Below are 23,112 nucleotides of genomic sequence, written 5' to 3'. Positions count from 1 at the left end.
ATAGTTGCAGGCACGGCAGGAAAGCGGCAACGGCAACTGTGGGTGAATGCAATTAACCCAATTATCGGGCGGACAATGGATAATGGACTAATTGCCACCAATTGAAATTGCATCGATTTTTCCGATTCACCTGTGGCTAGGGGAACGGGTCGGAGGGAGGCATTACCATATTCTGATTTGTGTCTATGAAAGCGGCTCTAATGTAATTTGACCCAAATTGAATCCGCTATGTTGCATACACACGCACCACCGCCGCACTCCGCTGCAACAGTTGCCACTGTCAACACGGGGCAGCAACTGTTGCAACCGACACAGAGACATGGACATGCAACAAATGGCAGCCACGACGATCTCAACTTCACCTCCTTCGGGGAGCTGTGTCGCCTGTGCGTCATCCACCGGGGACCGGCCAAGATCCACCTCTTCGCGGAGGAGGCCATGCAGCGGCAGCTGCTCCACAAGCTCCGCAGCCTGCTGCTGGCGCACGTAAGTAGTCTGCGGATCAACAAGCGCGCCGTATATCCGTATATCCGGCTAATGAGCCCCACTGCTTGGCAGGTCGCCGAGGAGGACCTCCTGCCCCAGTACATCTGTGACCGGTGCCTGGCCACGCTGGAGCACCTTCACGAGTGGCGCCAGATCTGCCTGAACAACGAGCTGACGCTGCGGAAGTATGCCACTGCCATGCGTGCGGCGAGAAGCACGCTACACTTTCAGGTAAGCTCCGCACAGTGGCCTCCCGCAGGTGCAAATCCTTAGCATCCGAACATCCCTGGCTTCCCTGCTGGTTTGAAGTCAGCTTAATCGACCGCCGAACCACGGTGCTGTGATAAGCAGCCCCCTACAACAATGCCATTGTGAGAGCTGCAGTTCCTCTGGTGTCGTGTTTCAATGCCAAACCGTTCCTCCACTGAGTACCCACCACCGTACCGTACCATAATGGCGAGAGGTGAGAGTGGGAGAGCGAGCCACTGCCATGGAAAGAGAGGGGAAAAAGCTCTCGTGCGAATCTCAGTTCCGACGCCGTGCGCTATGCAATGCTTTCTGCTCTGCTCTGCTCTGCTCTGCTCCGGTGTCGTGGTGCCGCTTCCGCCTTGCTCGGTCTTTCAGTATCTGTCTGCCGCTGCCTCTGCTAGCGTCGTCGTCGTCGCTACCTTCCCATTCGTCCTGCGTTCGGCCTCTCTCCGTCTTTTCGAGCATAACAAATAATTACTCAAACATTCTGCTCCGCTGCTCCGCTGTTCCGCTGCTCCGCTCCGACCCGGCAAAGTCAGGAGCAAAGCAAAGCTTTCCCTGCGACGGAGACAGAGACACTGGACTGACGAGAGCGCTGCTTCGACTGCGACTGCGACTGCGACTTCGACTGCGGCAGCGACTGTGGCCGAGGTGGCAGTTTCGCAATATACATACACAACAATAGGCGCTGGGCTCTGGCTCGAGGAAGTAGACGGCATCGAATTCCATTTGGGCTTAAGCGATCTCCCCCGATTTCCGAATTCGCGTTTGTGAAAATATAAAAACGGAACAGAGCAGAACAGAACAGAAGCTGCCCGTAATTACCAGCGGTTTTCGTGTGCTGTGTGTGAATTTTGTGCGCCAAACGCCAAGCGCTGCCCCGGGACAGACCGAGCGGCCATTTCGTATTGATTTTCGACTGTGGTAAGAAGGAAAACGCCAACTGGCAGTGAAAACGTCAATAGCCCCTGCGTGGCGGGGGACGGCAACGGGAACGGGCACGGAAACGGGCACGGGACCAGGAAGTGAACTGTGAAACTGGCCAAGTGCGCGCGTGGGGGTGTGCAAGGGTGCCAGGGTGCAAGGGTTCATAAAGGTGGACAAAGTGCCGTGTTGACGAAAGGAAAAGACAGAAAAAGATCTGCACTACGGCTGGTAGCGCGCTTAAAATAAATCCGGGCAGACACAGAAAAGCCCCACACCGCCGGACACGGACACGGAGACGGAGCCCGGGCCCGGGCCAGGCTGAAGCAACCGGCATACACACACAACCACAAAGGAGGGTGGGAGAGCAGTGGGGCGGGGGATGGGTTGGATGGCGAGAAAAAGCTCAAGTCACAAATTTTTGCGCAAGGGCAGGCCGAGTGCTTGAGTGCTTTTCCTCCGGGGGGTGGCGTGTGTGGCGGCGTATCCACAGCCGCGCCGCTGACGTTGACGAAATTTCGCAACACTCCCTCACAGCTCTCCAGCTAGTTTGTTAGGGGTGGCAGTGCCAGCAGGAACGGAACAAAACGGAAACGAAACAAGCGCGAAACCAAGAAAGAAAGGCGGATGACCGACTTGGGGGCCCGAAGCTTTGGATACCCTTGCAAATTCATTGAACTTATTGCAACGATTAAGATTTTGACTATTTTTTAGTTTTTTTATGTACAATATCTGTGTGTCCATAGTACATTGAATGTTCCGATCGTTCCTAGGGCACCCTATTGGAAATAATTATCCGATTTAATCAGTTGTAAGCGACATCTTCTAGTAAAATGTTCAATTTGTTGTGGAATTATCTTTAAAAAGACTTGAAAAAGAGGTGATTTCTGGCAACAGTATTGCTGTCTGGGGACTCCCCAAGTTTCCCATTTCCGCTGGTTCAAAGTCGTTTGTTTTTTTCCACAATTGGTTATACATCAATTAATATATCAATTATTTCTGCAGGACGGCGCCGTTAACATGGACAAGATGACGGTCGCCCAGAAGAACGCATATCTAGAGGCCCATATGGCCGTACAGCAGCAGATGGCCCAGGCGGCCATCCAGTTCAAGCAGCAGCAATCCTCCCAGCAGCAGAACTCCCCCAGCAACAACAATCAGAATAACGGCATGCAACAGCAGCAGCAGCAACAGCACTACGCGGCCACCATAAAGGTGCCCCAGATCAGTTCCTCGAGCGTGGCCGCCGCCGCGGCAGGCGGTGAGAGCACCTTCACGGTGCCGGACGACGGGATGGGCTTCGAGGGGGGCGTCCGCGTGCTGCAGAGCCTGGGCACCTGGTCGGCGGCGGAGCAGCTCACCTACAACATACCCAAGCCAAACCTCATACCATTCACCGAGCCGTATGTGGAGGGCGGCTCCATGCATCCGGCCAGCCGGCTCAAGGCGCTGCAGCAGGTGCAGCAGGCCTCCTCCGGCGTTCGCAAGACGAATCCCTCGAAGTGTGAGTATTGCAGAGCATCCTCACATGGCACTGTGGCTCATTCATGATCTCCTCTCTCCAGCCACAAACAAGGCGTTCGAGTGCACAGTCTGCGGCAAGGGCCTGGCCCGCAAGGACAAGCTCACCATCCACATGCGCATCCACACCGGCGAGAAGCCCTATATTTGTGAAGTATAAACTGCCCTAGATCCCCTTGGCCCCCGGCCTCTGTCTGGGAGAGAAGCCTCTAACATCCTGTTCCCTTTCTTCCATCGCCCCCCGGCAGGTGTGCAATAAGGCGTTCGCGCGGCGGGACAAGCTGGTGATCCACATGAATAAGTTCAAGCACGTGACCCCCACGAACATTGCGCCGCTGGGCAAGCGGCTGAACAACATGGTGAAGAAGAAGGAGCAGCCCGACCCGCCGCCGGAGGACAACAAACAGAGCCTGGAGCTGCAGCTGCAGCAGCAGGCCGTGCAGGTGGCCGCCCAGAACATCATTGTGCAGTCGGCCCAGGGGGCGCCGACGGCCATTCCCGGCATCATCATACCACACCACGGCCAGCAGCAGCTCTCGTGGACCTGCGAGCTCTGCGGGCGGATGTTCTCGAGCCGGGACGAGTGGTCCATCCATGCCAAGAGTCATCTGGAGGTGAGAAAATGTCGGTAGAGCCTCCAGGCCAGCGTAGCCCCGAGGATATAGTTATAAGGCCTTCAAGAACTGGGATATAACCCGAGCGCAATGCTCTCTGTCTTTATTTTGTGATCCATTTGCAGTATTGACAACCGGAACGGGTAGTCGTAGAGTCAACAAAACCAGCGGCAGCGGCGGCGGCCGGAGTAATTGCTAAGGGGAACCGTGGCTACCAGATGGACGCCAATCAAAACCAGGTCCAGATGGAGGCCCATGCACACGCACGCAAGCAGAAGATAATCATACAAAATCAGATGATCCTCAATGCCAGCCATCAGCAGAGTCAGCAGCAGCAGCAGCAGCAACAGCAACATCAGCAGCAACAGCAGCAGCAACATCAGCACCAGCAACATCAACAGCAGCAGCAGCATCAGCAGATTCACCAGCATGTTGCACATGGCAAGAAGGCGGCCAGAAAGCATCACCAGCAGCAACAGCAACAGCAACAACAGCAACAACAACAGCAGCACTTGCAGCAGGCCCCCACCAGTGCGCCTATGTACAATACCAGTAGTAGTAGCAACCAGAACCAGAACCAGAACCACAACCAGAACCACAGTCACAACAGTCACAACCACAACCAGAACGGCGGCGGCAGCAACGGCACACAGCAGCAGGGCCAAGAAGTAACTACCTATTAACAATCCACAAGTACACCAATCACCAATCACCAATGAACAACCAACAACAGTAACAACAACAACAACAACAGCTACAGAAACAAACACCCAAAGAAAGACATTTGACAATCTTCTTGTACTATCCCCCAAATGTATGCCAATCGATTCTGTATCTCTGTCACTCTACCCGTTCAGCAGGTGTCGGTGCCGGTGTCGCACATCATTGCCAATTCTCCGACGGCGGCCACCTACATGCAGGCCCAGCTGAGCGGCCTGCATGCCACCAACAGCATCGAGCCCGGCAATATGAGCGGCATGCCCATCGTCACCTACAACGGCAATCAGTACTGCGTCATCACCCGGGCCCCCGAGGAGCAGAAGTCCCTGGAATATGGACAGGGCGGCGATCCAGCCGCCGCTGGAGGCACCACCAACATAATTGTAATGTCGCCGATGCAACTGCTGCCCCAGCAGCAGCAGCAGCAGCAACAACAGCAACAACAACAGCAGCAATAAACGGAATGAGGCAGGGCTGGGCACGGATTCGATCAGTTAATGGCACCGACTCATAACTGGAGAAAGGCAAGGCTCATGAGCCCCCATGGGGAAAGTGCCAGCCCCGCTCGCGTTTCCTGCAAAGCCGCTTCAAAATACCAATTGTAAATAGAGTCTTAAGCAACCGAAAAGCGAACCTAAGTATATGTTTAACAATACAAGTAGAAAGAAAGTCCCCTCCCTTCAGACAAAGAAAGCGACGCCGGAGCGAAGTAGAGAATGAAGTTTTGTAAATGTCAGAGTTAGACCCCACTCCACGCCCACGCCCACGCCCACGCCACTACCCAGCAGAGCAGAGCAGAGCACACCACTCACTTAAGTCAAATCAAATCAAATCAAAAATGTATACAGTCTCACTCGAGTCTAGTCTAAGCAACCTTACATATCCCCCACCCATACCGTACCGTACCGTACCGTACCCATATACCATATACCATAAGACAGCCACCACACTGAGATAAATATCATTTTGATCCACAGCAGAAGCAGCAGCAGGAGCAGCTCCTCCTCAAGAATAACCCAATCGAGATACTATCCGTATGTAATCCGCGTGTATGATATTGTATGTGTTTCTATGGCATTGTTTGTACATTAAGCTAATTACGATACTACATTTACGTCTTCTAAAACAAGATAAAGATAACGATAGAAAGAGAGAGGTAGGTAGAGAGAGGGAGAGAGAGAGAGATCATGGGGCAAAGGAGGGGAATTATTACAAAGTAGTCTAGTAGTGTCCCACACACCCACACACACACCCGTCTCCTCCCTCGGCATTCAATGGCAACCATGTGAAAAGATCAAGCGAAAATAAATTTAATTAAATTAAATACAAAATCTACCAAGTCATGATAATTTCCATTTAAAACTCGTTTGAATTTACCATCAAGTGTTGTTCTATGCTGCTCTAATTTTCTGTCTTGATTTCAAAGTTATTTCTTTGAATGAGATTCAGTCACTCGACTGTCATATCTTTGAATGGAATAGTTTGATCTTTGGCTTGCCAAGATCTTGTAACATTACGTATACTATTTGCTATGCATCATTCAGTCCAGTGTGGCACTTCTTCTGACCAACTTCTAGAGTGTATCGTATCCATTAAGGCACCCAATAATTGGCAGCTGTTGGCGCTGATTATTCTCGTTTTGGCCGAGTTTCCAGCCCCCAAAGAGGCCAAAAATCGTCTACGAACCCAAAACATTTGGCCAGCTCTGAGCTCACGAAAAACGAAAAACGACTTTTCGCTTGCAAAGTGGAAAAAATGCCGCTGCCGTGTGACCTTAGATGGAAACTCGTCGCAGCAGGCGTCGCAGTCGCAGTGGCAGGGGCAGTGCCTGTGCCTGTGCCTGTGCCAGTGGCTGTGGCAGCAAATGCTCGTAAATTCTGCCTCGAATGTATTGCTGTTTGCGTTTGCTTTTTACGAGTGTTTCTTAGGTTGTTTTTCGCAAGAATCGCAAATTAGTCGGAGGCCCCAGCACTCAGCACTGATCACCGATCCCCGATCCCCGATCAGCGTCCCCGATCACCGATCACCTGAACAAACTCGAAACCGAAACAGAAACAGAAACCGAAAACGAACTCGAACGCCTACGACAGATGCGATGCGATGCTGGCGACGCCAACGTCTGTCTCCACGAGCAAGTGGAGTGGCTGGAGGCCCCGAGTCGGATTCTTTGTGTCAGTCGGTCTCCGGATCGGTTGCCAATCAGTTGACGTGACCCCGCGATATGTTGAACGGAAAGTTCTACACGGGCCTGCCCCCGAAGATGGTGGAGCGGCAGGGGGCCAAGGTGTACAACCGCCAGGAGTCGCACTTCTTCTGGCCGGACGACTCCCAGCTCGACTCGGCGGTGGAGACGCGGGTCAAGCGGCGCAACAGCCTCCAGCTGGAGCCCCCGCGACCGGCCATCCAGCGGCAACCCTCCATACAGGACGCGGGCCCCGAGGTGGACACGCGCCGCATGTTCCACAAGGAATTCGCCAGCTCCTCCATCGAGTTCTACGACAACCTGCAGCCCAGCAAGGATAACCGTCCCTCTCTGAGGCGGGGCATGCGCCGGGAGGTGACCCCAAAGCTGACAGAGGTATCGCCCTACAGGGGCAACCTCCCCTTGCTCAGTGCCCACCCGGAAGAGGACGCCACCTGCGAGCGCCGCAAGCAGGCGTACAGCTCCACGATCCAGTTCTACGATTACGTCAACCAAGACGACTGCCACACGCCCACCCAGAACAACGCCAGGCGGCCCAAAATGGACATGAACGACAAGCGCGAGGTGGAGCTCAACTCCAAGAACAGCCCCAAGCTCCAGGTGAAGCGGAATGTGCGCAGCCTCAGCGTGGAGGTGGAGCCGAAGGTCACAAAGAAGCCCCTGAACGACAGCCGTCCCGAGTGGCAGTCCGAGAGCCGGCGTCGGCCCGTCCTGCCCCTGCAAGGGGCCCCAGTGCCCAAGCGGATACTCAAGCAGGCTCCCGGCGAGGACCTCGACTGGATGGACAGCGGACTGCGTCGCCTGCAGCTGCGAAGTCCCGGGCTGCGAAAGAAGCACGTCACCTACAACGAGCAGGCCGACGAGTATGCCTACTACGATGACACAGACAGAGACAGAGACAGAGACGAGGCACCACTGCCGCTGCCAACAGAGGGTCGGCGTCATCAGCCGACCGGAAGTCGGGAACATTCACAGCCACAGTCACAGTCAGAGCAGCAGCGATCGTATATGGAAACTAGTCGCACGAAGCCATTAAATAATTATAATAAGAGTATACATAATAATAGCCACTCTGCCAGCAGCACCAACAACAGCACACGGAAAATCTTGCCGAAATCATCGGCAGAGACAGCGGGTACGGGAGATGCAGGGGATGGAGGGGAGGCTGTCTCCCCTGACCCACGCAAACACCTGCGGAGCAGCCTCTGCTTCAACGGCGACGCTCTCATAGTGGGCACCCAGTCGTCGTCCAGCGATGCACAGGCGCGCCGAAGTTCGGCTCGGCAGCGGATCAGCGTGGGACTGCCAGACTGACAGAGCGACAGAGAGAGAGAGATGGCATAGGGGTATTACTTTAACGATCATCTGCTAAACTTTGACATCACCCACAGCGGAATCAGTGATTTGATATATGCACAAACCCAACATCCAACCCCCAACAACCAACATCCAACAACCAACAACCAACACCCAACGCACAACCTTGATCTTGACTAATCTGTGAGCAGCAGCTCGATGCGGTATTAATTTAGTTCGTAATGGAAAATATGCTAATAAACTGATGTATAACACAATGCACATCGAGTTGCCGCAATCGCCAATTGGGGTACGCTCAATCAGGCCCAATTCCGTCGATAATTGAGTGGCTTTATAGGGGAGAGAGCGATCATTCAGATCTCAGGCATAGTCATTGCTCGGGGCTGCCCACCTGCTTATGCCCATTTCCCAAGCCCCAATCCCAATCCCAGCCTAGCCCCATCTGGCCACAGTCCTCCAGCTCCTTTCACAAAATGTTTGCAAGCAAAAACCGTTTGTGGCAATGGCATTGTTAAGACTCGAGCGGAAACCAGCCCCAGCCCCAGAGCACGTCCAAGTGCAAGTCTACTTTTGATTTGTTCACAAGGAAAACGGAAATTATGCGGGACGATTGTGGCTGTGGCTGTGGCAGTGGCAGTGGCAGGGGCTGCCACAGCAATTGTCATGCGTATTGAACTTGAGCTTGACCTTGGCAAAAGAGCGCCCGAGTGGGTTCGAGTGGCACCCCTTGGTCCATCCCGCAAACGAGCTGCAATTGCCGCTAGTTGCACAATTATGCAGGCCGTGCCCCAAGGCCTCAATCAAGGCGGCATTAGACTCGAGTTTAATTAGAGGCATCGCTTTAATTGCCGGCAATCTCAATCTTCCCTGGGCATGTGATCGGGCGGCTGAGACATGCACAGACAGGCGGACAAGGCGGACACATGGACAGGATAAGCGTGTAAATAATTGTGCAAATGAATCGCGATGAAACGTTATGCAATGGATCGAAGTGAAGTCCCTGTCCGCGACCATGTCCATATCCACATCCACATCCATTTCCAATTCCACTTCCACCTACCGGCAGACAACCAGAAAAAGCAGCCTCTGCATCTTCCGCATTTCGAGCGCGCATCCTGCCATAGAAAGTAGTCCAAGCGTGCCAGCAAAAAAGGCCATATCCACCTCCAGCTCCAGCAGCAGCAGCACCTGGCTAACATTTCCTGGCTTTCCTGGCTCTTTCGCTTTGGCCCCCACTGAACCTGAACTTGGGGCCACCAAAGAGGGGGAGCAGGAGAGCAGGAGAGCAGCATCTATGCGGTAAGAGATGCTAGAGCCAGGTCTGAGCAATAGAAACCCGTTTTCCCCACACAATGCTGGTCTGATGAAGAAGCGCCGATGGGGCGGGTGTTCGGCTTCCAGCTAATTTGTCTACTTTCTTATTAAGTCACAAAAAACGAAAACTAAACCATTTAACCCAAGCCCATTCCACGCCACTCCACTCCCCCCCACTTCCACGTGGCAAATCGCCATCGTTATTCGTAATTGCAGCCATAAAGAAACATTTTATTTATGCCCCTCTGCGCATGCGCTCTATTTCCTACTGGAAATGCAAATGATGCCTCAGTTACAGCCGCAGCCGCAGCCTCAGGTCTGGCTTTGGCTCTGGCTCTGGGTCTGGCTGTGTCTCTGGTTTGGACCCTGGCTTCCTCTCCAAGTTGCAACAAGTCCATGCGTGAAGCACAGGCCGACAGACAGAGATTTCAATCGGTTGGTCGGCGGCCCGGCCTGCCCCGGCAGGTTTCAATTGCAAAACATGTTGCCGTTGCCGTTGCCGTTGCGGCAGGTTCGAGTCGCTGGCGGAGTTGGAGTCGCAGATTCGATGAGGAGGAAGCTTCCATAAAACTGTTGCGTTCATTGGCCAAACTTTCAGTTTCGTTGTTGCCACGCTGGTGGTTGATTCAAAGATACAACTCACGTTGCAGAGACACAGGTCCCTGAGTGAAGCCTAAATCGGAACGAACCCTCTAAGCCCTCCCACACTCGCAATGCGTCTGTACTGGAATGTAAGCGGAAATCAAATCGAATCGAATCTGAGCGAGGATCAGCACTAACTATAATCATTACAGTTCTTGGCTGTGGCAGTGCTGCTGGTCGCGACCGCCTCTGGCCAGAGACCGGCGAGGTCCTACTATCGCAGGAGCTACTACAGTGCCCTGGCCCCGGGATCCGGCCAGGGCTCGGGATCAGTGCCAGGACCCATTCGATTGGCACCCTCCGGCTATCTACGCGCTGACCTGCAGACAAACGAGAGCAAGCGCCGGGACGTGACCAAGAAGTATCCCAAGAAATCCCACTACAGACCCTATGGATCGGTGAGTTGTGCCCGTTGCCCGTCAATCCAGTCCCATTCACTCAAAACTCTGCCTTCTGCCAGGAGGAAGATGACTATTCCGGAGAGCGCTACAACTCCGCCGAATACTCGGGCGAGTCGTCGGTCCAAGACAGTCGAGAGTACACCATCGGCACCCAGATACGCGTCCAGCATCCTATCACAGTCCCCAAAAAGGCTGGCCCCAGCTCCAGCTACGCCAAGCAGCCCAAGTACGTAACCGCCATTCCATATAAGAGCGGAGGTGGAGGCGGAGGAGGAGGAGGAGGAGGAGGAGGAGGAAGAGGCTTTGGCGGAGGCTACTCATCCGATGTGCACGTGGGATCTGGAGAGGATGTGTCACCACCCAAGCGCTCCAAGTGGACTCAGCTGCAGTACGAGCCAGAGCCAGATCCTTTCCACCTGGTGCCGCCCCCCAAGGCCACGGCATCGTCCAGCAGCAACTCCTACAGCGTCTTCGAACCGGATCACGATGACTATGAGGTTGTGCCAGTGCCAGTGTCACGGCCCAAGAGTCATGACCGCTACAAGAACGTGGCCTCCAAGAAACAGATCGAAGCCTACCTTGAGGACCAGCAGAAGCTGCTCGACGACGCCATCAAGCTGCAGCTTCTCAACAATCCCAAACTGCAGAAGTTCCTCAAGGCGCAGGCGCACGAGCACGAGCACGAGCACGAGCAGGAGTCCAGGCCCGATCTCGACATCGAGGACTTCGAGTCCTATCCGCCACCCAACTTCTCCGGCCCCGGCCCCCTGCGCAACAAATACATCGATCACCCGCCACCACCTCCGCCCAGAGACACGCGTTCCCGCCGACGTCCGCCCAGCGGAGATCTGAAACGGCCGCCCAAGTCCAAGACGGTCATCAAGCCCAAGCGGAAGTACAGATCCACGGCACTGGTCATCAACGTGTAGAAAGCTGAGGTAGCAGTTAGTCCTAACACGTGAACTATATACTACCTTTAAGTGCGTAGATTAGTTGTAATATAGTGCTGTACATAAAAAAGACCATTTATTTAATTGTATCTCTTACTCAGTCAGTCACTGTCCAATGTTCCAATAAGCAAAACGACAAAGCTGAATTTGCTGCGAGTTGGTGTCGTTCTATCGCTCTTCCTTTCGTTAATAGTCATGAGCCATGAGCCAGCACAGCAGCGCTTCCGAACCGCCATTATCAACCTGCTGCCTCCTCCTGATCTCGCTGCGAAATTGTGGGCATCTGATCTATGGCCTTCCCGGAGTCGCCAATGAGAGTGGCTGCCAGCCCTGGACGGCGTGTGTCTGCTATGATTTCTGGGATACCAGGGAAACAGAAATCAGCAGAATACTATAACAGATACTATCATACCATCGCAACCACAATTACTTTACGAGCTGGTCTTTACATTTATGAGATCAATTGTAGACCCTCTAAAAAGGCTGGATAAGGCCACAAATAAAGAAAGCAAACACACAATTCTGCTATCTCCAAACAGTCTCGTCTCTGATAAACGTATAATTTGAATGCATCAGCAGGGATATATACATTTACAAAATATTAATTTAGGTGACTTATCAATGCTTGGATTTAAGTCAGCTTCTTACAAAACGCTAGTCTTCAAGGCTCAAGTTTATTGCCATTCTTCTTTGGCTCATTACAAAATACTCAACAATGTCACTACTGATTAAAATCCTTCAATCATTGGAAACTTCAGGTTTTCCGAAACTGATCGCGAATTGCACACAATAGCGACGCACAGTTTTTCATTATAATCTAAATCGTACAGCAGCTGAAAGTATAGAAGAAAAAATAGAATATATTAATCTCTTTGGCTGTGGAAGGAACAGATAGCTTGTCAACGCGAACAAAGAAAAGGGAAGCATTGCTCGGTCTTTTCGCTGAAATCAAACAATCAGTATATTCCAGACTGAAAGAAGGAAGAGCCAAGAAGGATGTTCGTGCTAGACAGCTGAGCGATGACAACACCTAAATTTTGTAATCAACATTGTAAGTATATACTCGTACCTTGGGGGTAACGAAAAGGTATTGAGCCGACCCAGGCTTGGTGGCTTCCCTTAAAAGTAGATTAAAAATATTACGTTCATTTTTAGCGTCCATGCCTTGATTTATTTCATCGACGCACCTAAAAAGAGTAAATACGTATTTTGGATATTTTCGCATTCGGTTTCGATTAATTACCTGAATGGCACGTGAGTGACGTGTTGCAAGGCTAGCGAGTACACTGCTATGGAGACTGCTCGCTCGCCGCCAGATTGAATGAACTTATCCAACGTCTGTAGTGGAGTATTTTTTCTAAACTGGACCAATATTTGGATGCCATATGTGTCGAAGTCGAACTAATAATACAAAATATTTGTTAGATTTAAGAGAACGTAAGAGACACAAAACGAATGCAACACCTTATCGGATTTGGCCAGGTTTATCTCTCCCACGTAGTCGATAGATTCCATAAATTCGCCAAACTTATTGTTGATCGTACTTATTAGGTCGTGCAATTTAGGTATCCAGCTTTCGTATAAGGCAGACATATCGGATTCCAGCGTCTTCTCAGCGTTTAGCGACTCAAGAATCAGTTCTTCAAGGGCCTTTGCATCATTTTGCAGTTCATTGAAATCTTTGATTACCTGAAAGCAATCCCATTTAATACTGAAGCCAATTGCACGCAGAGCACAGTCAACTTACGTCTGTATCTATGTTTTGCATGCACTCTAATCTGGCCTGGTGGTCGTTTATTGCCTCGCGAACTTGATTGATGTCCATGCTCGCCATATTCTTCAATTCGTCTTTAAAAGGGAATGTCGCATCGCTGGGCAGCACATCGTTGCAGCGCAGCTTGATTTCGTATTTTTTCTTTTCGCTCTCTCTCGTCTGCCCTTCGTACAGCTCCGACAGTTGGTTGACTTTATTCTGATAGTATAATTGTTGAATGTATCGGATCTGTTAGCTGTTTGTCTACTATTCCACTACGTACCTTTGTTGAATTAAACATTTCTTCTGTCTCTTTCAGGGAATCGGTTTGACTTTCTTGTTGTCGCAGATAAACCTGTTCCATTTCTTTAGCCAATTTCTTTGCGCACATTAACCTTCCAATTTGTTCCAAATTGTTCACTAGTTTGTCCTCAGCGTCTCGTATTTTTTTCATATTCACGAGCAGAGTGTCATGAGCTTGTTTTCTGATTGAATCCAATGCTAAAAATATTTATGTTAAGTGCAATCTGAATTGGTTTGGAGAGAGCTGTAAGTACTCACAATTGGAAGTCTCCTCAAGCCTTTCAAACCTTTTCAAAAGTTTCTCTATTTCACCTTTAACTTGATTAATATACGATAACTTTTGTTCGACAGTTTGTTTTTTTTCTGCCACTTCTTTGCGGTTGGCCTGCAAACGTTCAAACTCTGCATCGAGTAATGTAATGGCATTTCGAAGTCTGTCGCGCTGTCCGACAACTTCGGAATACTGTCTTTTAAGCGCCTCCAGCTGCTCGGAATCAACAGCAATCAGCTGATTCTTTCCTCGAATCGTGCTCTCCGTAAGTATGGTGTCAGGCCGGTATCGGGACGTGGTTACTATGAACTTCTTGTTGCCTAGAAAGCACAATATTTCAGTTAGTTAAACTAGAGTGCCCGATTGTTTGTCTTTCTTTCAGGCGTACCTCCAAAATATACGCGAATTCCCTTTGGAATGGATGATGTATGATTGCTCACGGCGTCTGAGCCGATGGGAATATTATGGATTGAGTATGTCGAACAGAGTTTGTTCAGAATGGGTGCTGGTCCCGAGACTAGATCGACCAGATACGCGTTAAATCCCAATGGTCTGTTTATAAACGAATGAAAGAGTATTGCAATCGATCGGTGTACAATGGAATAGAAGGCAGGGCAGGCTTACCGCAGTTCACTTCTCGGCACAGTGGGACTATACGAGCATGTATCGGCTGGTGCGCAGTATATAATATTCACACCCAGCTTCTGCCTTACACACAGTTCGTTGATCAGATCGGACATATCAGTTTTGTCCTCACAAGCAAACGCAAAGAGGTCCCGCTGTTTAACCACATTCTCCAAGTACTTCGCTGCGTCTTCACTTTCCATCGATAGCTGAAACGACGAGAGTGGTTAAAACTCAATGCTACTAGTGTACCATTCCAATTACCTCAAATATCATGGGATTATAGATTTGGAGTCGATATCTGTGCTTATTTTGCTCAACCCAATCCATAGCAGCAGCCAAATTTGGCTGTGTTCGGCTGAGCTCCTGCATCTTTTGCGTTTTTACATTTTGCAGTCTGTCCATTTTATTTTTCAGTGCAGTCATTTCCGGAATCTTCTCATCATTTAGAGCGTTCTCTAGCTTTTGTCGCTTACTGAACTGCTCAAATACCCGTTTGTTGATATTATTGAATGATTCTTGATGACCTTCCAATTCGGACATGATGTTCGCCTTGTTTTTGTTCAATTCAGACAGCTCCTGATTTCTAGCATCTATTAATTGTTTCACCTTTTCGGCTTCTGCTGCCGACTGCGCTACTCTTTGCTTTTCAGTCTTTATAAAATGTACAAATTTTTGAAATAAAAAACCTTTTAAATTACACAAAATGTTACCAACCTCATATGCTGATCTATTGTGTATGATTTCCAGCTTCACATTCTCCAGTTGCCCCTTTATAACATTATGCCCGACCTCAGCCTGGCCCAAAGTACGAATCTGAAAATAAAACTCATTACTCATCCATTTCTTAATGTAAATAAGTTTTAAATTTGACTATAGTCAGGGGATCTGGATTACCGTGTTCAAGCAAGCATTCCTCAGGTCTGTTCTTTTTTTTTCGCTCTGCTCCTGCGATTGCTTGTGCTTTTTGAAGGTGTTTTCAATTTTCTTGAAATTCTTTTTTTCCGTCGCCAGTTGTTCTCTATATTCAGCTGCCTTTTCTGCGCTCTTTTCGACCTCGAGCCATAGTTTTTTTATTTTAAATATGTTCACCTTTTGATTTGTTTCCTCGCGTTCTCGAAATTGAGCAACAGACGCTTTTAACCTGGAAGGTTGTATTAGAATTTGTAGTTATTTAACCATTGGATTGGCGTTTGCTTACTGTTCCAAGCGGTGTTGTTTCTTCTGCAAACTTTTCTTCTGCTTTTCGCTATCAGATTGGGCATTGACTTGCTTGGAACGCATTGCTTTCAACTGAGTAAAATTATTGGTCAGGTCATCGTCACATATGGAAGCTATTGTGTTCATTAGCAGCTCCTGAGGATTCATCTTGGAAAAGTCCTGATCACAGTATTAGACATTGAATTAGACATGTTCAAACTACATGCATTAGATGTCGGCCCGGTCTTACCTGAACCCGGTCCTGGGGCATGAACTGGCACAAATTGCCGACTTGCAAGTTATAGGACGCGACTATGTTCTGGAAGTTTTTCTTCGTCTGCTTGATATTCTTGACATAAAAACTCGACGTTCCATCCGAAGATATTATGCGCCGAAAAGCCTCTGTAGTGTGCTCTGAGCGACCGTAGATCGTAACAGCAATTGTAGCCTCAGTTTCGCCGCTTTGTATGTAGTCGCTAAGGCTGGCGGAGCGGTCGAGCAATTGTGGCTCGCCGCCCAGGCCTATCATTATTGCAGCGACTATTGTCGACTTTCCGCTTCCATTGGGCCCAGTCAATACATTCAGGTATTTGCTGGGATAATAAGTTACCTCCTTGTAGGACCTACCAAACAACAAAAACTGTATTAACTCTGCCGTGACCGCCGGTGTGCATGCATGGGAGGACGCGTATGTCACATTTCTGGCGACCACATACTTACACGAAATGTTTCACGTAAACGGATTTGATCCGTCCCATCAATTGCTCTTGACTTAATGGCTTTTCTTTCACCATTTTTAGGCGTATTTTAAATCGTATTTTAAATTTAAATTTTATTTTATTCGTATCCAGTGTGACCGCGGATTTATCGTTAAAATATACCGCCAGACGCTCAGAAATACACCGAAATATACGGTCTTATTTTAAAAATATACCGTTAATATACTGACTACTTCAAGTTCCACTATACATAATCCTCGTTTTTGATATTCCGGGGAATATTTTTAGATATATAGAACATTTAGCCATGCCCACATAGTTTTATCGCATTGATGAATAAATTTTCTACAAGATTGGATAGTTTTTAATCCTTGCTTTTATTGTATTTTGGCTAAAACAAGGTTTTTTAACATCGATGTTTTTAGATTTTATGAATGTTTGAAAATCTGCCCCACAATCAAACTATTGTTTGGGGTATTCTAACAACCGTGTTAATACAGCTGTAACTTGAACTAATTAACAATCAGCCAGGCTCCGTTTTTCACATTCACAAAAGTTTTCCGATTTACTTTTGAAATCACATAAATTGGGGCTCTCTTTTTCCCATTCCGCAAGATTTCTTCGTTTTCAAAACGAAAACATTTTCGTTGACGAAATGAAACGGCTTTTTATACAACAAAACGAACCTTAATTGCAAAAGGAAAAAAATAGATGACTTATTGATTCATTTACATCAACTTGATACCTATATCAGGGTAATTTAACTTGTGCTTTCTTTATAAATAATTTTATTTTAACCCAACCTAAAATTTGGCTCGGAAAAAATTGGCCACAGCAACAACAAATTTCGTTTTGGTGTAAGCAGCTGACGCATTCCGATTTGGTTATCGGAACGTTGGCAATTAATAAATTTTTGCGTATAACAGCACAAATGTGCATGTAACAGCTCAGACTGTGCTTGTAACATGTGCTTAACAGAACATCTGGGTGAGCACAGCTGTTTCCCGCCCAATTTAATTCGGACTTCAAAATGTAACATATCGATAAAAAAATATGTGAAAAATGGAACACCTTAAAACGAAAACGAAACGTTTTGGCTGAAAACGTAATCCGCAAAAGTAAATGAAAAACGGAGCCTGCCTGAATATGTACAAAATGAAAGATAATTTATTTAATTGAATCTCTCAGTAATTCTGTAATTTTGTAGAATATCGCTCTTAAGATATCATTCAGATTTATTTCGTAATATTTTTAAAATTATGTATGTACAATCTAAATAAAATTGAATGATTAATTATAAATTTATAAATTTTACTTTTTAATATGTTTGATATTTGACAAATTTCCCTGACCTCTGCAAAAACTTTTTTCAAAAATAACAGCATAGCAACCAAATCTCGATTCCCTCCGACAGACGGCGCACGATGAAGAGTGTGTGAAAGAGAGGGAAGTAAGCGCGTGGAGGGCATTGCGTACCCACTACAATTTCATTTGTTACTTCTGGCTATAATAATAATCTGATCAAATGCAGATTCCCTCTATGATTCTGCGTTATTAATTTTCTCGGATCTCCGAATTAGTGGATGTGGATGAGCAGGCGGAAGGGGTCAGAAACGCTTGCCCGTGAGCTTTACACCCATCCACTTTCCACACAAATCTAACCGAGGTAAACCGAGGTGTGTGGATGATTCGTAATCTGAATGTTGAATGAATATAAAAATCAGATTAAGCTACAATCGACGACTAAAAAGCTAATTACTTTGCACTTAATTGATCAAATAATTGAGCTCTTCACACCCACAGACATCATCAAAACAGTAACCTCCAGCATCTTTCAACATTTGCCATTTTTCAGAGTTAAATAATTCATTGAAGTTACGAGTACGAGTGCATAAAGAAACAGCCATAAAAGGCCCGTACCCTCGACAGCACACCTTGCAAGCACCTGTTCCGATTTGTTCCGATACCATAGCCATTCGATGGCGATGGCCAGCACATTCTTGACTTTTACCTCTTTCGCAAAAGCCGAACGAAAATCCGCCATTGAGTAAGCGAATCCGAGTCGTAGTCCACGCGATTGCGATTGCCACAAAAGTGGGTGCAAAAAAGTACTAGCAAAACAACAACAAATAAAATCCATAAAATACAATAAGAAACAAAACCAAATTGATTTTCTTAATTGACTGAACAATTTCAACAGAAGCCAGCCAGAGCCAGAGCCAGACCGAGGCACAGGCCAGAAGCAAAAGCCAATCCAATCGAAGCAGAGAGCCGGACACCAGTCCACAACAAAACTGACCTTGAAAGCTGCTGCTGTTGCTAGTGGAGCTAATACTTGTAGTGGTGCAAAAGAATGCCTAACAATGGATGTGGAAAGTATGTTTATGCTGCAATGTTCGAGGGGAAGTATGGCTCCAGTACTACCCTCTATCGGTGGGGCTCGTGGGTGTGATTAGGCCATGCTAAATCGAACACTTTGCCCCGACAAGTCGAACTAGAATTAGTCATTCATTAACTTCTCCCCGACTGTGCATAGTTTTCCGGATCAGCATGGGGGTGTGGGGACAGGGGGCAGCCGCCAAGTTGATTTCATTTTCTATTGGAATTTTGCACAATTGGCCAAGATTACTGTCAAATGGGCAAAAACCAGTTTCCAAAAGCCTTTCCTTGTTGTGTTGGCTGCTGCTGGCATAGAATCGTAATAGAAACCGAGACCGAAACTGGGATTGGGACTGGAACTCGTTTTGCATGCTCGAAAGTTGGTTGTGTAATGCAGTCGTCGATGGGGGTACATGGGGGTGGTACAAGTACGAGTACGAGTACGAGTATCTGGGCTCTGGGCTCTGGGGAGTGGGCGTTCTCTGCCGGAGGTGCTTAGATAAATCTGCTAAAAATAATTGAACAAAAGACTTAAGAAACGAACAGGATTAAGATTCAATCAATTTCAGTATCATATGTATATTGCGCTTACAGATCTACAATATCTATGTTCTCTATAAAAATTGCTCAGAGGTCCCAAGGCCCAGAATATTTAATTTTTGATTTTGATTTTGATTTGGATTTCGATTCAACATCTGCGAACCGCAACAAGTTTATTTGCTTCGCTCTACATTTAGACAGACAGCTTCGATTAGAGTAAGAAATGATAGCATAAGAGCTGGGAGTCGGATCTGAGGAGGATTATAAGTTACAAATAAACGAAGAGCGGCTCATACGCATATAGGAAGTACGATGCGATGTACGATGTACGATACATAGTTTACAATTTGCTCTTAAACATATCACACAAGAGTTTTGATGAAGTCAAGAATAAGAACGGGGTGACAGAAGAAGGCTTTAGGGCGTTGGGGCGTTGGGGCGTTAGGGGGGAGGAGAGAGTAAAGAGTAATGAAGAAGATGCAACATCTAGAACTATCTCTATGTCTCCATATAAGATCCCTTAGACCTTGTTGAAGGAGTAGGTGAAGCCGTCGGGCGTGCGGTTGAGGGAGAGCTTGCCGGGCGGCGAGAATCGATGGGGGTTGGGCGTGGTCGTGGTGTAATACGCCGGCTGCTGCTGGGGCTGCTGCTGCGGCTGGTGGTACTGCGGCTGTGGGGCAGGCTGGTGGTACGTCTGCTGTGGGGCCGGATTGTAGGCGGGCTGCGGGGCGGGGCGGTACTGCGGCTGAGGAGCCGGCTGATGATAAGTCTGCTGGTTCTGGCCGAAGCTGGGATCGTTATAGCGGGGATCGTACGACCCGTCATCGTAGTCGTTGCTGCGGAAGGACGGCTGGTGCTGGGGGGCGGGTGCCTGGTACTGCTGCTGCTGCTGCTGGGGCTGGTACTGCGGCTGTGGCTGGTAACCGGCGGTGGGCACGGGCTGCGGTGGTGCGGGCGGCGCCTGCGGCAGATGGTCGCCGGAGGCCTGGAAGCTGTTGCGGTAGAGAGGGGGAGATCGAGATTGATCGTCTGAATCCCGGAGAGAATAAACATGAGCCCAGTCTTACCCATTCTTGCCTGCCGTGTAGGAGATGGTGCGACGCTGTCCGGAGGGATCCACGTAGCTGTAGCTGCCATGGCGGGTGCCATCGGAATCGGTTTCCTCCTTGAAGTTGATGCCATCCTCCTGCTCGTAGGCGGCCCCGAATTTCCCGTCGCCGGACAGGTACCTCTGCTCACTGATGATGGCCGCCGTCTTGGGGTCCTGGTGGTAGTTGTTCTGGCTGGCAGCCAGGGCCACCAGGGTGGTCAGGGCGAGCTGTCAAATATTTCTCATAAGCATCACACACACTCTCAAATCAAGTCCAATTAAATCAAGCAAAACTCACAAAGCGGAACATTTTGTTAAATTTTCTTTTGGGGATCTCTATCCTTGATAAGCTACGGCGTAAACTGCACTCTAGATCTCTCTTTCTCTCAGAATGGTTGGAGAATGGGGGTATCACTCGCGCCTTTACACTGTGCTGTCCGTTAGCAAGGAGGGGATTTTGGACTCGGATGTGGGGGACTGGACTTGGACCGACGACAACCGATTTATTCAATAAACTGCCTTCCGCAACGGCGCCGCCCAAGCTTTTTATAGTCCGATCAGCGGTTCGGGGCAGCAGAAACCTTGGACTGACTGCTGCCGCCGACTCCGCCTAGGCACTCCAAGCCCCGATCCCCTGTCCCCAAGCCCCAAGCCCCAAGCCCCTGCTGCTGCTGCTGTTGCTGTTACCTCTGTAATTGTGTTGGTATTACGAGTGTTAACAGTAACAGTAACAATAACAAGAATCGAGCTAAGTGCTCCAATAAGTCAACTTTGAGGCTGGTATTGGTACCGTCCGTATGGTGGTATGTGTGTGTGGCTCGTGGTTATCGTTGCTGCCGAGTCGTTTTACCAGTTTCGTACTCTTTCGCTTCGAGCGTCTACTTTTGCTTTCTATACCAAGCCCAAGCCCAGGTCCAGCTCCAGTTGCAGCTCCAGTCACAGCCCAAGACAAAACTATTTTTTAATTATTTAAACACTTCAGCTTCAGAGTTTTCCCATCCCATCTGAGAGCCACTGGAGCTGCCAGGGAAAACAGCGAATTATCAATTGGTTCTGCTCTCTGCTGACGCTGCCGCTGCCGCTGCGGCTGCCGCGGGTGCATGATGTAATTTTCAGGGCAATCGTTTAATTTGGCCAACAAACTTGTTCCACTTCAAGCCAAACCTGTGGTGGAACAATCAAACATCTAAGATCCTCTCTGGGGGATCATTGTGCGAATGGAGGATACCTCTCGAAAACTGTTCGATTTGTTGATGGATGATGGAGCCAGCCCTCTTTCCCAATGTTTCTTTTTTTGCATTTTCTGCATACAAGCTCGTAATGATTTATATCTAGATCGCTGGACTTTGTGGCGTGGCCATAACCACCTGGCAACAATCAGAACCACTGCAAGCCAGGGTTGCTGCAATGTCTTTGACTTGTTGACTCTCGCCGAGAGACTGGCTTCAATTATTTATGGTGTTTGTGCTTGTGTTTGTGTTTGTGTTTGTCCGATTGCAGGCATTGTCCGGGCCTTGTTTATGGCCACCCACATGCGTCCCGCCCACATCCAATCAAACAATTGTTTGAGAACATTTTGCATAATTTTTGATCATAATTTATGATGGCATACAGTAGGTCAGGAAAGAGTTTGGCCAAGGGAAATTGTGGCATGGATGGCATATGGGATGTATGTATACTAGTCTAGTCTAGTCTCTTGGTGGACTAGACCCACTGGACTACATTGCATAATCCCCCCAAGAGAGGGCCAAGTGCCGAGTGCCACGTGCAAGAGGGGTTTTAGAGGTATGGCCACAACCTCAGATATGGGCTAGAATGGGAACAGTTAAGTCTATGCAAATCGGTTTTCAATATTTTAATGAGCAATTTCCACACACACACTCGCAGGGACACGCTCGGAATCATTTGTGTGGCACAAAGCAGCCGCATGTGGTCGGAAAAGAGCGAGAGAGAGAGAGAGCGCGCGGTCTCAAGTAGAAACATTTTCATTTACACCGTTATTTGCCCTTTTGCAAGTCCGCCATCCTATCATCATCATCATCTTCATAATGGTAATCACCGTCATCATGGCTGGTTTTGTTTGTGTGACCAAAAACAGTAAACGCCCTCTCACAGCGGGAAGGGAAGTGTGCGGAGAGCAGGAGGAGGGAGAAGCACAGAAGAAAGAGGCCCATGATATGTCAACGGAAAGGTAGGGCGCTCGGTTATGCTCGCTCGTAGCAGCTATGCAGTTCGCTCTCTCCCTCAGACAGCCACACCTTTTATTCCATATACCTTTCGACTAGCAGGAGGTGGAGGAAAAGAAGAATAATGAACGCCTGGGCGGAGTACTCGGAGAAGAAGGAGGAAATTAAATCAGTTGACAAACAACAACAAGAGCAGCGAATGACGGTGCTGGGAGGAGGAGGGAATTGGTTCGACAAGGGTAAGGGTAGGGGGAAGCAAGGAGAAGTGGAAGTAAGCCCAAGGTGAGGCCGAGAGCATTTTTTGGATTAGCTTGAGGGTGCGAAAGGGAGGGTTTCAACTGCCAGGCCACTATGGAACCACAGTGGACACACTCGAGGGGGAAGCAAGGGTTTCCACTGTACCGGAGTATCGGAACAGAGTAGCAACCAACTAGAACTTAGACCCTGTCTAAAGCTCTACAAGATTTGAGCCAATAGTAATATTTTCCAGCTGGTATTACAAGAACCCATCCACTCTATCCAGTGTTCACTGTACATTAGTGTTTTCATCCTCCTTTTAACATTTCTCGGCTGCTGCTGGCTGCCTTTTTGATTTTGATTTCGATTTCGAGGCGTTTGCCTGATGCGACGATACTGCCACCCAAGGATACACTGGAAGGGCGGTGGGTTCAGGCAGCAGGGGAGGGAGGGAGGTTGATTCTGCAGT

At 48.8% G+C, this 23,112-nt stretch overlaps 5 protein-coding genes across 5 annotated transcripts; 3 read left to right on the top strand and 2 right to left on the bottom strand.

The window, feature by feature from the left end:
- Positions 1–215: 215 nt before the first annotated feature.
- Positions 216–5,849, top strand: LOC6595066 (zinc finger protein rotund). Its single transcript, XM_026995240.1, is given in 7 exon segments — positions 216–486; positions 559–717; positions 2,665–3,163; positions 3,225–3,334; positions 3,429–3,794; positions 3,920–4,462; positions 4,652–5,849. Coding segments are annotated over 7 exon segments (2,256 nt in total). The 5' UTR covers positions 216–228; the 3' UTR covers positions 4,973–5,849.
- Positions 5,850–6,655: 806 nt separating this feature from the next.
- LOC6595067 lies at positions 6,656–8,293 on the top strand. Its single transcript, XM_026990728.1, has one exon. The coding sequence runs from the start codon at positions 6,736–6,738 to the stop codon at positions 8,029–8,031; it is 1,296 nt and encodes a 431-aa protein (XP_026846529.1). The 5' UTR covers positions 6,656–6,735; the 3' UTR covers positions 8,032–8,293.
- A 1,566-nt stretch (positions 8,294–9,859) lies between these two features.
- LOC6595166 lies at positions 9,860–11,337 on the top strand. The gene is made up of 4 exons (XM_026995363.1): positions 9,860–10,079; positions 10,143–10,388; positions 10,454–10,649; positions 10,692–11,337. Exons 1-4 carry the CDS (start codon positions 10,062–10,064, stop codon positions 11,318–11,320), a joined length of 1,089 nt encoding a protein of 362 aa, XP_026851164.1. The 5' UTR covers positions 9,860–10,061; the 3' UTR covers positions 11,321–11,337.
- A 664-nt stretch (positions 11,338–12,001) lies between these two features.
- Positions 12,002–16,286, bottom strand: LOC6595167 (structural maintenance of chromosomes protein 5). The gene is made up of 15 exons (XM_002020386.2): positions 16,213–16,286; positions 15,743–16,115; positions 15,494–15,672; positions 15,190–15,436; positions 15,010–15,108; positions 14,557–14,946; positions 14,293–14,501; positions 14,057–14,220; positions 13,656–13,988; positions 13,378–13,595; positions 13,089–13,313; positions 12,806–13,030; positions 12,585–12,742; positions 12,411–12,528; positions 12,002–12,174 (listed from the first exon to the last, which is right to left on the bottom strand). Exons 1-15 carry the CDS (start codon positions 16,284–16,286, stop codon positions 12,070–12,072), a joined length of 3,117 nt encoding a protein of 1,038 aa, XP_002020422.1. The 3' UTR covers positions 12,002–12,069.
- Positions 16,287–19,549: 3,263 nt separating this feature from the next.
- Positions 19,550–20,730, bottom strand: LOC6595168 (pupal cuticle protein Edg-78E). Its single transcript, XM_002020387.2, has 3 exons — positions 20,519–20,730; positions 20,198–20,448; positions 19,550–20,122 (listed from the first exon to the last, which is right to left on the bottom strand). The coding sequence occupies exons 1-3, from the start codon at positions 20,528–20,530 to the stop codon at positions 19,651–19,653; spliced, it is 735 nt and encodes a 244-aa protein (XP_002020423.2). The 5' UTR covers positions 20,531–20,730; the 3' UTR covers positions 19,550–19,650.
- Positions 20,731–23,112: the final 2,382 nt, after the last annotated feature.

This window comes from Drosophila persimilis, unplaced genomic scaffold (genome assembly GCF_003286085.1).
Source record: "Drosophila persimilis strain 14011-0111.01,24,50 unplaced genomic scaffold, DperRS2 tig00000000-arrow-pilon, whole genome shotgun sequence".
Lineage (NCBI taxonomy): Eukaryota > Metazoa > Arthropoda > Insecta > Diptera > Drosophilidae > Drosophila > Drosophila persimilis.
Note: the sequence above shows the minus strand (reverse complement) of the source record. Positions and strands in the feature narration are given on the sequence as shown.